At 52.6% G+C, this 15,404-nt stretch overlaps 1 protein-coding gene across 1 annotated transcript in view; it reads right to left on the bottom strand.

Annotated features, from left to right (window-relative positions):
- LOC144250408 (obscurin-like) overlaps positions 1-15,404 on the bottom strand; it is a 108,470-nt gene that overhangs the window by 83,728 nt on the left and 9,338 nt on the right. The window contains 6 exon segments of the mRNA XM_077793216.1: positions 333-549; positions 551-609; positions 1,822-2,097; positions 6,853-7,128; positions 8,374-8,470; positions 8,472-8,650. Of these exon segments, the coding sequence (XP_077649342.1) occupies positions 333-549; positions 551-609; positions 1,822-2,097; positions 6,853-7,128; positions 8,374-8,470; positions 8,472-8,650 (1,104 nt within the window).

Raw genomic sequence — 15,404 nt, 5'->3', positions numbered from 1 at the left:
GTCGTGGAGGACACCAGAGCATCTGAAGAAATGCACAGACACAACATCTGGTCCACGTCAGACCACAGGGAGAGCCAGTGTCCTGCACACCAAGTAGAACCTGGAAGGCTCTGGGTAGACTCTGTGGTGTGACTGGTGATTGGAGAGTGGAAACCCCACTAGGGGTTCATAAAAAGCCCTCTCCCTGTGAGCCATTCCCAGCCAGATACTGTCCCCCAGTTAGGAAGATGGAAGCTGGAGAGATGAGATCGAATAGGAAAACATTTCACAGGAATGTCCATCTGGGCCAAAAGCCAGTCTCATCACCTCCAAACAGGCACCACAGGACTCACCTGTGACGTCCAGGTGGAAGGAGACCTTCTGGCCCCCTGCCTTGCAGCTGTACTCCCCAGCGTCCACCTTGCCAGCCTGCTGCACCACCAGCTGCCGCCTGCAGCCAGAGGCCTCCACGCGCACCTGGGAGCTCTGGCTCAGCTTCTTCCCATCCTTATACCATGTCACTTCTGTCTGGGCCTGGGCCACCTCACAGCTCAGAGTGGCACAGGACCCCCGCCTCGGCCTTCACCTCGCTGCGTGATGGCTGCTCCTTGGCAAATACCACCTTGGGCTCTGGGGACAGAGGGAAAGGACACACAAGTCAGGGACTCCAGAACACACCCAGCCCTGTCTCACAGCCCAAGCCCACCCCAGGGATGGCCGAGCAGAGTGTCCATCATGAGTAGAACATTGCATGGCCATGCCTAAGTTCTATCCTATGCATGACCCAAGCTGCAAACTCCAAGGCTGGTGGGTAGGCAGCTGGGCAGCCTGTCCTCATCAGAGCCCTAATCACTTCCTGATCCACTCTGATCCTGCAGGTAACTGCACTGTCACAGCCCACAAGGCTATCACAGCCAGGCCTACCTCCTGATGCCAACACCCTCCTAACCATTGGGAATAGACCATGACCCTTCTCCTCCCTGGGACCCCAGCCCATCAGTGGCTTCCCAGCTCTACCACTACGCAGGGGGCACAAAAGCAAGGGGAGGCAGACACAGCAGCCCCCGGCCTCACAGCTGTACCCTGGCTTCCGCCTTGCCTGCAACAAACCAGAAACCCACATCTTTGTTGGCCACAGCTACCAAAGGAGTGCAGGAGACCAGACTGCCAGTGCTGGCCAATCAGCAGAGACCTCAGAGGCTGTGCAAGCCAATCAGCAGAGAGTCAAGTGCCAGCCAGTCAGCCCAGAGCTCAGTAACAGTGTGGGCCAGTCAGCAGACAACTCAGTACCAGATGGGGCAAATTAGCACAGAGCTCAGTGCCAGCCAATCAGCAGACAGCCAAGTGCCAGTGTGAACCAATCTGCACATAGCCAGGTGCCAGTGTGGACCAATCATCAGAGAACTGTCATCCTGATCCAATCAGAAAAAGAAAAACAGCACTAGGCAAGTCACTGGGAGAGAGTCCAGCACCAGGTGGGCTATCAGGAGAGAGGCTCTGAGCCCCATGTGGCCCCTACCCAGGCTCAGGGACAGGTTACAGTGGGGAGAGGAAGGAGATGGGGGAAGGACAGATGGACATGCAGGATTCCAAAGGGCCCAAGCAAGGGCTTCTGGAGCTCTGGGCCCAGCAAGTAGGCTTGGGCAGGTAGAGGGAGCCCCTGCCCCTGCAGGACATGGTCTCCAGTATCAAGCAATTACAAGTGCCAAACTCCACCCAGAGCTGGGCCACAGATGCTGAGGCCCAAGTCAGGAAGGACACAGGCCTCACAGAGCTTAGGCTGCCACAGGTGCCCTAGAGTTACCACTCTCCCTCCATTCACCCAACCCCAGCATCACCTACTTGTGATGTACAGGCGGAAGGAGACCCTCTGGCCTCCGGCCTCGCAGCTGTACTCCTCAGCATCTGCCTTGCCCACCTGCTGCACTACCAGCTGCCGCCTACAGCCAGAGGCCTCCACGCGCACCTGGGAGCTCTGGCTCAGCTTCTTCCCATCCTTGTACCACGTCACCTCTGTCTGGGCCATGGCCACCTCGCAGCTCAGAGTGGCACTGGCCCCCGCCTCGGCCTTCACCTCGCTGCGTGCCAGCTGCTCTTTAGCAAACACCACCTTGGGCTCTGGGGACAGAGGGGAGGGACGCACAGATCAGGGACACAGTACTGATATCAACCCACCTGACAGGACTAAAGCTTCAAGCTCCGTGTACTGGGTCCTCAATGAAGAGACATCATGTGTCCACTCCCATCAGGCTTGTGTTCACAGAGCATTTCCTGTCTCAGAGGTCAACTTCTCATGTTGGCCATGTCCTGAGCCAAGCGAGATCTGAAGCTGGAGGGAAGAGGCTGGACCATCAACTCCTGGTCCCTGTTTCACTGTCTGCCTCGTGACAGTGGCTGCATTGGCAGGTCCAGGCTGTTCATTACCACACTCCAGGCTGACACACCTTTTCCTCTACAAACCAATCGTGACTTTCACTTCAGTGTGAGTCCACATCAAGGTATTGGCTCCACGACCTCAGGTGTTCCCATTTCCACCCAACCAGAACACACCAACTAACCTACAAAGGGGCCACACACACACAGCAGAACGGGGGCAGCCGCTGCTCTGACCCCTGTAACATGCTGCCAGGGCCTGGCCTCTGGTTGTTCAAGGACCAAGTCAGTTGTGCACGTGTAGCGGCAGCACATGTGATGGTCCCGTGGGACCTTGCGGCACCCCACTGACAGCCTTTCTCAGAGCAGGCCCACAACTGAGGATGCTGGGGTTGGTCTCCTTCCTCCAGCACAGAGTCTGTGAGAACCGCCACGTGGCTGCACAGGCATTGGTCTCTGTGCTGGGACAGAGTTGTGCTGCATAGCGCCTTGAGGGATTCCCTTACTCTTGGGGCTTGTTGGGGCTTTTTCCAGGATGGGGATACAATGAGGAAGGCTGCTGTGGATGTCCATGGCAGCACAGGATGTGCATGGCCTTAGGAGACCTCTCAAACAGGGCACCAAGTGGCACTCTCAGCAGTGCGGGCAGCTCCCGTCTCCAACCTCCCACAACCTCGAGGGTCTTGAACTGTGTACGTCCCACTCCAACTGAATCATATGCCCCCTCACAGCACTAGTTTCCATCCCTGTCCATTTCGGCATGTAAATATGCTGAAGAGAGTCCACACAGTGGATGTGGTGTTCACTGACTCACTGGTCTCCACGGCTACCATTTGTGGAGAACTCAGGCACAGACAACTGCAGACCTCAGCAGATGCTGCCCCAGTCAGACAGAAGGCTATGCTCCCATAGCACTTTCAGAAGGGGAAGACAAAGGCAGATAAAGCATGGACACCAGGACATACTCTCCATGAGATCAGTCAGGGCGCCATGCTGGAGGAGGGGACTGAGCAGGAGGACACACTCTCCATGAGATCAGTCAGGATGCCATGCAAGTAAAAAGACAAATATGCTAAGCAAAATTAGCCAATCATGAAGAACCAAAGGCCAAGGAGGAGAGGACTGAGCAGGAGGTCCCACACTCTGTGAGATTGGTCAGGACGCCATGCTGGAGGAGAGGACCGAGCAGGAGGACACACTCTCCGTGAGATCAGTCAGGATGCGATGGTGGAGGAGGGGACCAAGCAGGAGGTCCCACCCTCCGTGAGATTGGTCAGGGCGTCATGCTGGAGGAGGGGATCAAGCAGGAGGTCCCACACTCTCCATGACATCAGTCAGGATGCCATGCTGGAAGAGGAGACTGAGCAGGAGGTCCCACACTCTGTGAGATCAGTGAGTGCCCTAAATTGGAGGAGGAGACTGGTGATACAGATGCAGGGCCAGGGAACACCATGGTCAGGGTGATATTTGGGGACCCTCAGCCCTGGTGAGTGCCAAGGATCATCCTGCAACAACAGACATGGCATGAGCAGGACGGTGGACATGTGCGCCTAGCAGTGTGCTTCAGAGCAGTCCAAGGAGTCTGGGTGTGAGGAGGCAAAGTCCTGAGGGAGGTATTCTCAGAGGTGTGCTCACACTGGGCCCCTGTTTGTCTTTGTTTCTATGACAAAACAGTGAAAACCCATGCAAAGGGCCAGGTGCAGTGCAGCTCTAAGAAAGAAGGGAGCCAAAGTTGCAGGGACTTCTCACACAAATAGAATAAATCTTGAGATTGAAGAGCCAAGCCCCAAGGAAAAGAGCAGTAGAGAATGAAGCCCACTTTTGAGTCATTTCCAATCCAGACTTTGAGGAGTTTGAAGCTGCGTGGGGGCAGGAGGCTACAGAGCTGTCATGGTTCGTTTTGTATTGCTAAAATATATGGCTGAGGCCAGATGTTAGAAAAGAAAAGATTATGTAGCTAAGACCTGCAGGTCCAAGGCTATGGTGTGGCATTGCTGTAGCTCTAAGGAGGCCTCATGGCATCCCAATAGCAAGAGTATGTGAGGTGTCATTGAGGCACCAGGATTCTTAAAACAACCCTTTCTCACAAGAACCAATGCATCCCAAACATCTTGCCCAACACCTGCAGGTAAGTAATGATCTGGTCACAAAACTGAAAGCCATGACCTGACCTCCTCCACGAGACAGCGTTCATCCGTTCACGAGGGTGGAACCATCTCATAACAGACCCACCACCTCAAAACACCAGTGCACTAGGTACCAAGCCCACACACAGACATCCGAGATACAACACATCGGAACTACAGCAGAAGAGAAGCAGAAAGCCTCTGACAGTTAGTGTGAACATTTCAGCGTCTTGCTTTCCTAAAGAAACAATGGTTACAGCTGCTGGTAACCTAGGAAAGGGCCATAACAGTACCCTAATCTTTGGAGAAATCCATGGAGGACTATGCCCAGGATCAGGCAAACCAGAGCTAAAAGACCCTGATCAAACTGCAACTCAGCCTCGAGTCAGAGGATTCTGGAATGTGCCCAAATGGGTCAGTAATCCTCCACCTGCCTAGAAGAGCAAAGAGGAATCCTCTCTCTGAAGCAAGACAAAGTCATCCATATTCAACATCTTTTCTCATATAATGCCAGTTAATTTGAAAATTATTTGACATGCCAGGAACTGGCATAAATATTATCAAATCTCCCCCCCACACACACACACCCAAATGCCATGCTAGAGGAAAGGTGATCTCAGTTGTTACAGCTATTGGACAGGCATATAACCATGCTTAGTAGTACTGAAAAAATAAAGATAAGAAAATGAATCAAATCTGGCAACTTACTGGAGATAGAGTTCACTGGTAGAATGTGGGCTTAACATGTACAAGACCCAGGAATTATGGGGTGACTTCCACTACAGAACCTCAAACCTTAGAATCCATAAAAAATTGATGAAGTGGAACTTATGAAGCATAAAATGCAATAACTCAAAGTAAACTCACTTTTTGTGGGACTGACAAACAATTAGATATAGCAGGACATGATATTAGTAAATTAAAAAACAGGTCAAAAGAAAATATCCAGGTTAAAGCAAATAAAGAAGAAAGGATTATGAGGCAAAGAGAGGATATACATGTAAAAAACATGCAAATGTCTAACAGAGCCAAACAGGAGTCCTGAAAGGGGACACACATGGAACAGGACAGCAAAGGCCAAGTACACCCACAGCTGATCAAAGATATAAGCCCACAGATTCAAGATGCTCAGAAACCCCCACTGGGATGAATACAAAGGAAACCATATAAGTTTCATCAATGTCATGCTGCAGAAAATCAAAATTGAAATGAAAAAGTCAAAAGTAACAGAAGGAAAAAAAAAATACCTGACTCTCAAAGGAACCATAATAAACCTAATGTGAAAATATTTCAAAGTACAATATGGAAGCCTTGACTTGCCCTCCTCCAGGAGATGGTGTTCATCCATTCATGAGGGTGGAGCCACCTCATAACAGACCCACCACCTCAAAACAATGGAATGGCCTCTTTAAATAGGAAAAAAGTAAATAGTAAGCTCAATTCATAGTAGCTAAACTATGGAATCAACCTAGGTGCCCCTCAACATATAAATGGATAAAAAACTATGGTATATATACAAAATGGAATAGTACTCAGCCTTAAAGAAGAATGAAACCATGTCATTTGTCAGTAAATGGATGAAACTAGAGACAAATATGCTAAGCAAAATTAGCCAATCACGAAGAACCAAAGGCCAAATGACTTCCCTGATATGCAGATGCTAGTTCACAATAAGGTTGGGAGGGGTGAGATAATTTGGACTAGACAGAAGGGAATGAAGGGAGAGCAGGCGGTATGCAGGTAGAAATGACAATAGAATACCCTTTGTTCCTACATGATTACATACAACCAAAAGAATGAGAAGTTTTACTCCATTTATGTATGATGTGTCAAATGCATTCTACTGTCATGTATACCTAATTAGAACAAAATTTAAAAATTTAAAAGTCTTCAAAATAAAAAAATATATATAAGTGTCTCTTAAAAAAAAAAAAAAAGTAACTGCTGAACTATAATTTGATACCCAGAAAAAAGATCCCTCAGAAAGAGATCTTGTTTTCATACAAGCAAAAGGCAGGGACTCTATATCACAGCAGTCCTGCTACATAAATAGGGAAGCCGGAGTTCTTCAAGCACACACACACCCCTGATGGTGCAAATCCTTACTAGACAAATCTTAGCCAGGTATAGAGCTTACCTGAGCCTTATCTTAAAATAGGTATAATCATAATCCTTCCACATAGAGTTGTTGTAAAGTGTAAGCAAGTAAAAAGACAAAACAACAGTCAACAAATTCCAGGTCTTCAGGGTGAATTTCCAGTGGCAGGCCATAGTGGTAGGGAAGCCTTGTGAGAATAGGGGCCAGCAGTAGCACACACTCTAACTTCCTGACACTTATCCCAAGCAACACAAGGAAAAGCCTCAAGAAACCCACGTGTGACGTCCAGGTGGAAGGAGACCCTCTGGCCCCCAGCCTCGCAGCTGTACTCCCCAGCGTCCGCCTTGCCCACCTGCTGCACCACCAGCGGCCGCCTACAGCCAGAGGCCTCCACGCGCACCTGGGAGCTCTGGCTCAGCTTCTTCCCATCCTTGTACCACGTCACCTCTGTCTGGGCCTGGGCCACCTTGCACCTCAGAGTGGCACTCGTCCCCGCCTGGGCCTTCACCTCACTGTGTGCCAGCTGCCCCTTGGCGAACACAGCCTTGGACTCTGGGGACAGAGGGAAAGGACACACAAGTCAGGGACTCCAGAACACACCCAGCCCTGTCTCACAGCCTGAGCCCACCCCAGGGATGGCTGAGCAGAGTGTCCATCATGAGCAGAACATTGCATGGCCATGCCTAAGTTCTATCCTATGCATGACCCAAGCTGCAAACTCCAAGGCTGATGGGTGGACAGCTGGGCAGCCTGTCCTCATCAGAGCCCTAAGCACTTCCTGACCCACTCTGATCCTGCAGGTAACTGCACTGTCACAGCCCACAAGGCCACCACAGCCAGGCCTACCTCCTGATGCCAACACCCTCCTAACCATTGGGAATAGACCATGACCCTTCTCCTCCCTGGGACCCCAGCCCATCAGTGGCTTCCCAGCTCTACCACTACTCAGGGAGCACAAAAGCAGGGGGAGGCAGACACAGCAGCCCCCGGCCTTGCAGCTGTACTCCCCGGCATCCGCCTTGCCTGCAACAAACCAGAAACCCACATCTTTGTTGGCCACAGCTACCAAAGGAGTGCAGGAGACCAAACTGCCAGTGCTGGCCAATCAACAGAGACCTCAGAGGCTGTGCAAGCCAATCAGCAGAGAGTCAAGTGCCAGCCAATCAGCCCAGAGCTCAGTAACAGTGTGGGCCAGTCAGAAGACAACTCAGTACCAGATGGGGCAATTTAGCACAGAGCTCAGTGCCAGCCAATCAGCAGATAGCCAAGTGCAACTATGGACCAATCAGCAGACAGCCAAGTGCCAGTGTGAACCAATCATCAGAGATCCATCATCCTGAGCCAATTAGAAAAACAACAACAACAACAACAACAACAACAACAACAAAAACAGCACCAGGCAGATCATTGGGAGAGAGCCCAGCACCAGGTAGGCTATCAGGAGAAAAGCTCTGAGCCCCTTGTGGCCCCTTCACAGGCTCAGGGACAGGTCACAGTGGGGAGAAGGAGGAGATGGGGGAAGGACAGATGGACATGCAGGATTCCAAAGGGCCCAAGCAAGGGCTTTTGGAGCTCTAGGCCCAGCAAGTAGGCACAGGCAGGTAGAGGGAGCCCCTGCCCCTGCAGGACATGCTCCCCAGCCACAAACAACCCCCAGTGCCCAACTCCACCCAAAGCTTGGCCACAGATGCTGAGGTCCAAGGTCAGGAAGTACACAGGCCTCACAGAGCCTAGGCTGCCACAGGTGCCCTAGAGTTACCACCCTCCCTCCATTCACCCAACCCCAGCATCACCCACCTGTGACATCCAGGTGAAAGGAGACCCTCTGGCCCCCCGCCTCGCAGCTGTACTCCCCAGCATCTGCCTTGCCCGCCTGTTGCACCACCAGCTGCCGCCCTGCAGCCAGAGGCTTCCACGTGCACCTGGGAGCTCTGGCTCAGCTTCTTCCTATCCTTGTACCATGTCACCTCTGTCTGGGCCTGGGCCACCTCGCAGCTCAGAGTGACACTCGCCTCCGCCTCGGCCTTCACCTCGCTTTGTGCCGGCTGCCCCTTGGCAAACACAGCTTTGGGCTCTGGGGACAGAGAGTAGGAGAATTTAATTGATATAAATAAATGAGGGCTCACCTTCTTGTCCTCAAATTCTGGTGCCTGTAGGATCCATTCATTAGCCTAAGTTGGATCTTCTTCCTTATACAATGCACACATTGGTGACTCTTTGGCCATCTTGTGGACGGTAAGCTCTCTGAACATGCTTTCTGAAAATTCTTCGTTTACCTCATTTTTGAATGCAGTTGAGCTGGGTTTGGGGCTCACGGCTGACCGGTGACCCTTACAACTTGGAACACAATGTCATCATGTCTCTTCTTCTCGTTGCTGCTGGGAATTCCCTCTCAATGAGGAGAAGTTGACGAACACATGTGTAAGGAAGACCCAGCTTCCCAGACCGACAGGCCCACAGAGAATGAACATAACTGTCCCCTCCTCATGTCCACTACCTGGAAACCCCCTATCCTTTCAAGGTCAGGTGCTGACGTCCCCTCCTGTGTAACAGTTCCACCAGCATCTCTTGTTGTTCATGAAAAGAGGGTTTCCACACTACAGAAGTCCATCACACTGGTGGGACCAGACACACAGACTGGCTGATTGTACCCCCGCCACATCACACTTTGTCATCTAATAGAGACTTTTGCCTTAGGGACAGCTCTCTGAGATCTCAACGCAAGTGTGCAGAAACTCTCAATGCCCTGGACTGGATTTTAAAGTCTTTTCTTTTAAGAAATACATCCACATCCACCTTATGCATGATTCTGCTGTTATGTCTGCTGAGATTTGAGGGTATCCCCAAGGTCACATGTGCCCTGTGGGTTAGCAGATGGAGGGCCCACCAAGAGCTGGCCTGGTGGGAACCCCAGGGATGGACGGAGCCCAGGAAGACCTGGGGAACCTGGCGGGATTCTTGGCTCTGGAGGAGGGTGTCACAGAGAGGTGAGCCCCACCACACTTCTCTGGCTCCTGTCTGGGGACGTGACCCCTCCTGCTTACAGGCTTCTCTCACATGATACTACCTCTGGAACCTCCAGAGCCACAAGCCAACAACCTCCTTCACGAAAATGTGCCCTGGCCTCAGGGACCGTTTTGGTGTCAAAGACTGGACGGAAACAATACCCAAGCCTGTCTTCAGAAAAGGTGCAGGAAAGCCCTGTTTTCCTATCCCTCATCCACCACCCCTGGGGACCTGGTGGCCAGGACAGACAGGACCACAGCAAGAGGGCTGGAGACCCCACCATCCTCTTAGACTCAGGACACAGCTATGGACAGGGCTTTTGGGGCAACGGTCAGCCTCCACCCACTGGCTCTTCCCCCTACTCTGTCCCTCATGCTCAGAGCCAGGCCCACAGGAGAGCAGTCAAGACACCTGTCCCCCCACAGCCACTGATCTCTGCCACAGCCCACATACCCACACCCAGGTGGCTCTCCCTTCGACCTCCGTGGCCTGCCCATTACCTGTGGCATTGCTGCCCTCCTCTCGCCCTTGGCAGAACTCCTTGGCCCCACAACACTCTCTGAATCCTGCCTGTTCATCTTCCTCCATGAGTGAGACCCCCTAGCTCCCCAGGAGTGGCTCACATCACCCTCTTCCCACAACGACATCCCATATCTCCCACCACCCACCATCGCCCACCACCCAGCACCCACAAGGTCCCAGCCAGGCAGCAGCTGCCTCTGTGGGTCCCAGGCAGCCCAGGCTGGCTCATGGACAGTCCCAGTTCTCTGTCATGGCCAAGAAACACAGGAGGCCTCCGTTGCTCTGTGACCTGGCCAGCCGAAGGCTTCCGTGCAGCCTTGAGCCGCAGCAGGGCCTTGGACTTGCAAGGATGGGGGAACTTCGAGGCTCAGCAGACAGATGGGGCCGGCCCCGGTTCCCGCACTTCATTGGAGCTGTGCACCACGAGCTCACAGTGGACACCAGGGGACCCTCAGCCCTGCTCTCTGCTTGCAGCCCTCTCAGCATTGGTCGCTAACCACGCTGCACTTTGTTTTTCACTTAGAACCTAATGAGGACAAGACAGGATGGTTTGGGCCGTCCCCAGTGAGGACTGGGAACCACACCTCAGGAAAACTCCATATACTGCTCCAGCCAGAGAGATCAGCTCTTGGCCTGACCACTGCCAGGTGGAAACTGCACTGTGTCCTTGAGCAGCCTGGACTCCACTGGGGAGAGTGTCTACACCTCGACCTGCCCCTGTCCACAGCCCACCCAGGTGCTCCCTGTCCTACACACCTCCCAGCCTTCAGTCCACCTCGGGGAGCCCCTCCTCCTCAGACCTGCCCATATCCACAGCCCTCCAAGGTGCACCCTGACCTGCACCCCACCCTGTCTGCAGTTCACCTTGGGGAGCCCCTCCTTCTCAGACCTGCCCCTGTCCACAGCCCTCCCAGGTGCCCCCTGCCCTGCACCCCTCCCAGCCTGCAGTCCACCTCGGGGAGCTTCTCCCCCTGATCTCTGCGTGTGCTGAAGCCCAGTCTACTCTGCCCTACCCCTGAAGCTCTCTGCAGCCTGGGTTCCTCTCCATCTCCTGATAACCGTCTGTCCTCAGACCTGGTCTCTCCAAGTTGAAGCACTGCAGAGCCTCCTGCCTTTCTCCCTGTTAATAGTCTAAGTTGTCACCCTCCTTGCCTACCCCCAGGAATCACAAGACCACTCCCTTTCTTGGCCTCTCCAGTTACTCCAGGGTTTCCCCAGAAGAAAGGTCACATGCCTTTCAAATGTACTTCCAGTTCCAAACCTGAGTTGGTGTGTTTTCTGTTCTGTAACAAAATGCCTGAGGCTTCACTGTGTGGAGAAAGGAGCTCTATTTAGCTTATTATCACAGCTTTGGAGGTTGAAGTTCCAAGACTGGGCTACTCCTGGTGAGGGCACCTTGCTATGTCACATTATGGAGGAAGTGTGGAAGTAAGGAAGGCAAAGAGGTTCTGGGGTCAGACTCTCCCTTCAGGAACAACCCATCTGGAAACAAAATCACCCTGCGAGGCAGTGCTAACCCTCCTGAGGGACACCCTAGTGCCTAGCCACACCCACCACTCCCACACTCAGGAGCCTGGGGACAAACCCCTCCTAAGGATAGCAAAGCTGTCCTCAAAGTCAGGGCATAATGCCCACAGGCGCAGCTGGCTCAGAGCACTGGCCTCTCTGGCCAGCAGGAGGGCGACCCCTGCACATACTGGACCCAGGCCCACTCCCTGCAGTTGTCTTCCTGGCCATTGTGATAGACCCAAACTGATCTTTTCTTAAAATTGGGAGCAATCTTGCCACAAAGCCATGAAAAGATAATTTCGGCTTTACTATAAATTACTGCAAATTCTGAATCTGCTTGGAATGCCTGCCCGTGCCTTGAACTCACCATGCCTGGCTCTCTGACCAGATAACAGCCCTCTCTGAAACTTTAGTGACACCTCATAAATATTGGCCTTCCCTGGCCTGACAATGACCCTCTCTGAGGCTCTAATGGTCCTCATAAATTCTGATGTTGGGGCCAGCAAAAAATGTAAACTACCATTAGTGTGATGCTTGTCAGAGTTCTGTTATCTGTAACCCCCCTTTGTGTAACTTTCTGGGCCATAAAGCTGGGCTGCAGGAAAGCTGGGGTGCTGTCTTGTTCCCGCCATTTTGGGAGAGAGAGGCAGCCCGGCCGCTCGAAATAATAAGCTTGCTTTAATTTGATTTTAATTGGAGTCAGTAGTCTTTTCTTGCGTCCTGGCCTAACAATTGGAGCCCAGGTGGAGACCCAGCTGACCACCTGCTCGCCTTCCCTCAGGGCATAGCACCTGGCTAGTGTCACCTCTTCCTGTGACTTCACAACCACCTCCAACAAACACCTCCAGACCCAACAGGAGATGCCCTCCTGGACCAGCCTGTCTCAGGCTGGAACTGGCCACGTCCTGCTGGTTGACAGCCAAAACACACACAGCCTCTAGTGTAGGGCTTCCCCAGGTCCTCCCTCACGTTCAAGGTTCGCCTTACAGAGAGTCACAGTGGACCTCAAGGGGAACCTGGTCCCTCTGGAACTCCCAACCACTGTGTGTGTGTGTGTGTGTGTGTGCGCGCGCGCGCACGCATGTGTGCATGACTATTCACAAGTGTGTCTTTAAATGTGTGGATGCACGTGTGTCTAAGTGCCTGCATGACCTCATCCATGAGTGTGTGTGTTACTGTGCAGTGTGTGGATGAGGGTGTAGATCTGTGCGTGTATGTTCGAGTGTGTATATGTGTTTAAATGTGTTATGTAAATGTGCACATACTATGTGGGCATATATTCACATGTGCTGTGTACTAGTGTATGGGTGTGGCATATGTCTGTGTTATATGCCTAGTATGAGGATAAGGCACGCGTGTGTTATGTGAGTGTGTGTGCATGCACATATGGGTGTGTTGGTCTATGTGTCAGGGAGCACATGCAAGTGTACACGTAGCTGTGTGTGTGTGTTGAAGTGTGTGTGTATGCATGTGTGTAAATGTGTGCATGGCCACCAGATTGCACAATCTAAGGAACGTAAGGCCAGCTGGACATTCAAACATTCCTCCGCGGTATCAGCAAACAGTGACTTTTGAAAACTCTCTCTTCCTCCAAAGCAATGAAAGTACTAGAGGAAAATAAGTGGAATTGACCTTTTCAGAACTCTGGGAATTACCCAAAGGACTGCAGAAGTCTGGGGAGTGTGACTCCAGGCAGACAGCTGAGGCCGGGGACAGCCATCCCCTTCCCGGGCTCTGAGGGGCTTGGAGGCAACAGTCGGGCCAGGCAGGGCCTGTGGGGGGCACTGCGGAGACCTGTGGCTGTTCTGCTGCCTGAATGCAGAGCCCTGGAAACTCCACTTGCAGGGTTCTCATAGTCAAGGTCCCCCAGGGAAGCAGCCTTGCCCCCAGGGGGGTTCACTGGACTCTAGGTGGCCGAGGCAGTGGGGAACAGGGAGCAGAAGACCGGAGGGGGCCCGGCTGAAAGGTACCTCCACACGCCTGCCATTCACGCCTGGGGAGGGTGAACTGCACCAAGGGCCCCTACAGACCAAGCACCTGGGCCTCCGGTCACAGCCCAGCCACACGGGAGGGCACACAGCTTCACAGCAAAGCGCGGCCAACACACTCGGGGTCACGGACCTCGAGAGTCTCCCCATACCCCGTGGCATTTCAGACCCACAAGACGCGCCAAGAAGCAGGGAAAGCAGCCATGCGAGATCGCCCCTGGGCGGCCCCCACCCGCCTCGGCAGCTGTGAAGCCCACCTCAGTCCACCTCCGGGAGCCCCTCCTCCTCAGTCCTGCTCCTGTCCACAGGAGGACCTGAAGGAGACCACTCCAGGGGCCCAGCCTGGGCGGCCCCCACCTGCCTCAGCAGCTGCCCTTGAGAGCACTCCAGAGACGTGAAGGCCCAGAGGGACTCACCTAGAGGGCATCCGCACAAAGAAAGTACTTTTTAAAGGAACTAATAGATTTGAAAAGTACAAAGGATGAAATTATAAAAACACTGCGAGAGGTTCCACATGGCCCATCTGAGCAGGCAGCAGGCGCCAGGGCACAGGCGGCAGCAGGAGCCAGGGCGCAAGCGGGCAGCAGGCCTGGGGGGGCGGGTTTCCACCCTTCACACACAGGACCAGGAACAGCTCCACCCAGCCTAGAGGCTCTTCTGCATTACCCAGCAGTCTGGAAGTAGGTGGGAACCAGCTGAATCACATGCCCGGGGAGGCCCATGTAGACCATTTAAAATCCCACAAAGCAACAGTAAAGGCAACAGCCTGGCTTAAAAGCAGGCAGAGAGACCAGGGTGCATCTCAGTGGTAGAGGTTGCTTAGTGAACACAGAGCCCTGGGTTCCATTCCCAGCACCACTTCAAAACAAATTAACAAACAAAAAAACAGGCAAAGAGAGCATTCAAGAAGATTTTTTTCTCCAAAGAAAATAGCCAATTAGCAAATGAAAGAAAATGTGGCATATATACATAATGGAATAATACCCAGCCATAAAGAAGAACAACTTGGGCTGGGGTTGTGGCTCAGTGATAGAGCGATCACCAAGCATGTGTGAGGCCCTGGGTTGGATCCTCAGCATCACATAAAGATAAATAAATAAAGGCATTGTGTCCATCTACAACTAAAAAATATTTTAAAAAAAGAAAAACTTGACATTCGCCAGTAAATGGATGGATCTAGACAAGTTATGCTAAGTGAAAGAAGCCAGTCCCCAAAACCAAAAGTCAGACCTTTTCTCTGATATGTGGAAGTTAACCCACAATAAGTGAAGAGAGGGAGATTAAGAAACAACAGAATAGAAGCCCAGTGGAGTAGACAAGGGGCGAAGGGGAGGGAGGAGAACTGGGGCAAGGAAAGACAGTGGCCGAACCTGACGAACCTTCCTGTGTGCGTGTGTGGACATACCACGAGAGTCTCACCTTCCTGTCACCCACAAGAAACTGACTTAGAAACAACCGTAGGTCAACGGCAGAAAGATCAAGAGCAGAAGTGGGAGGGGAAAGAGAGGAGCTGGGACTGAAGAGCAAGAGGGATACCACCCTTTCACATTCATGTCAAAATGGACTCACTGTCGTGTGTGACTAAAAAGGACCCTAAAATAAAATAAAGATGCTCAGTGTCATTAGTCAGTAAGGAAATGCACACCGAAGCACAAGGAACACCACTTCTCACCCAGTGGGGAGGCTGTCTGGCAGACAGACAGGCAGACAGCAAGAAGCCTTGGCGACCCAGAGTCCACTCAGCCCGCAGCCCCTCTCTCTTCCCTGGAGGCTGACCCTGCCTTGGTCTTTCAGGGACCAGCT

This window comes from Urocitellus parryii, chromosome 1 (genome assembly GCF_045843805.1).
Source record: "Urocitellus parryii isolate mUroPar1 chromosome 1, mUroPar1.hap1, whole genome shotgun sequence".
Taxonomy (NCBI): domain Eukaryota; kingdom Metazoa; phylum Chordata; class Mammalia; order Rodentia; family Sciuridae; genus Urocitellus; species Urocitellus parryii.
Note: the sequence above shows the minus strand (reverse complement) of the source record. Positions and strands in the feature narration are given on the sequence as shown.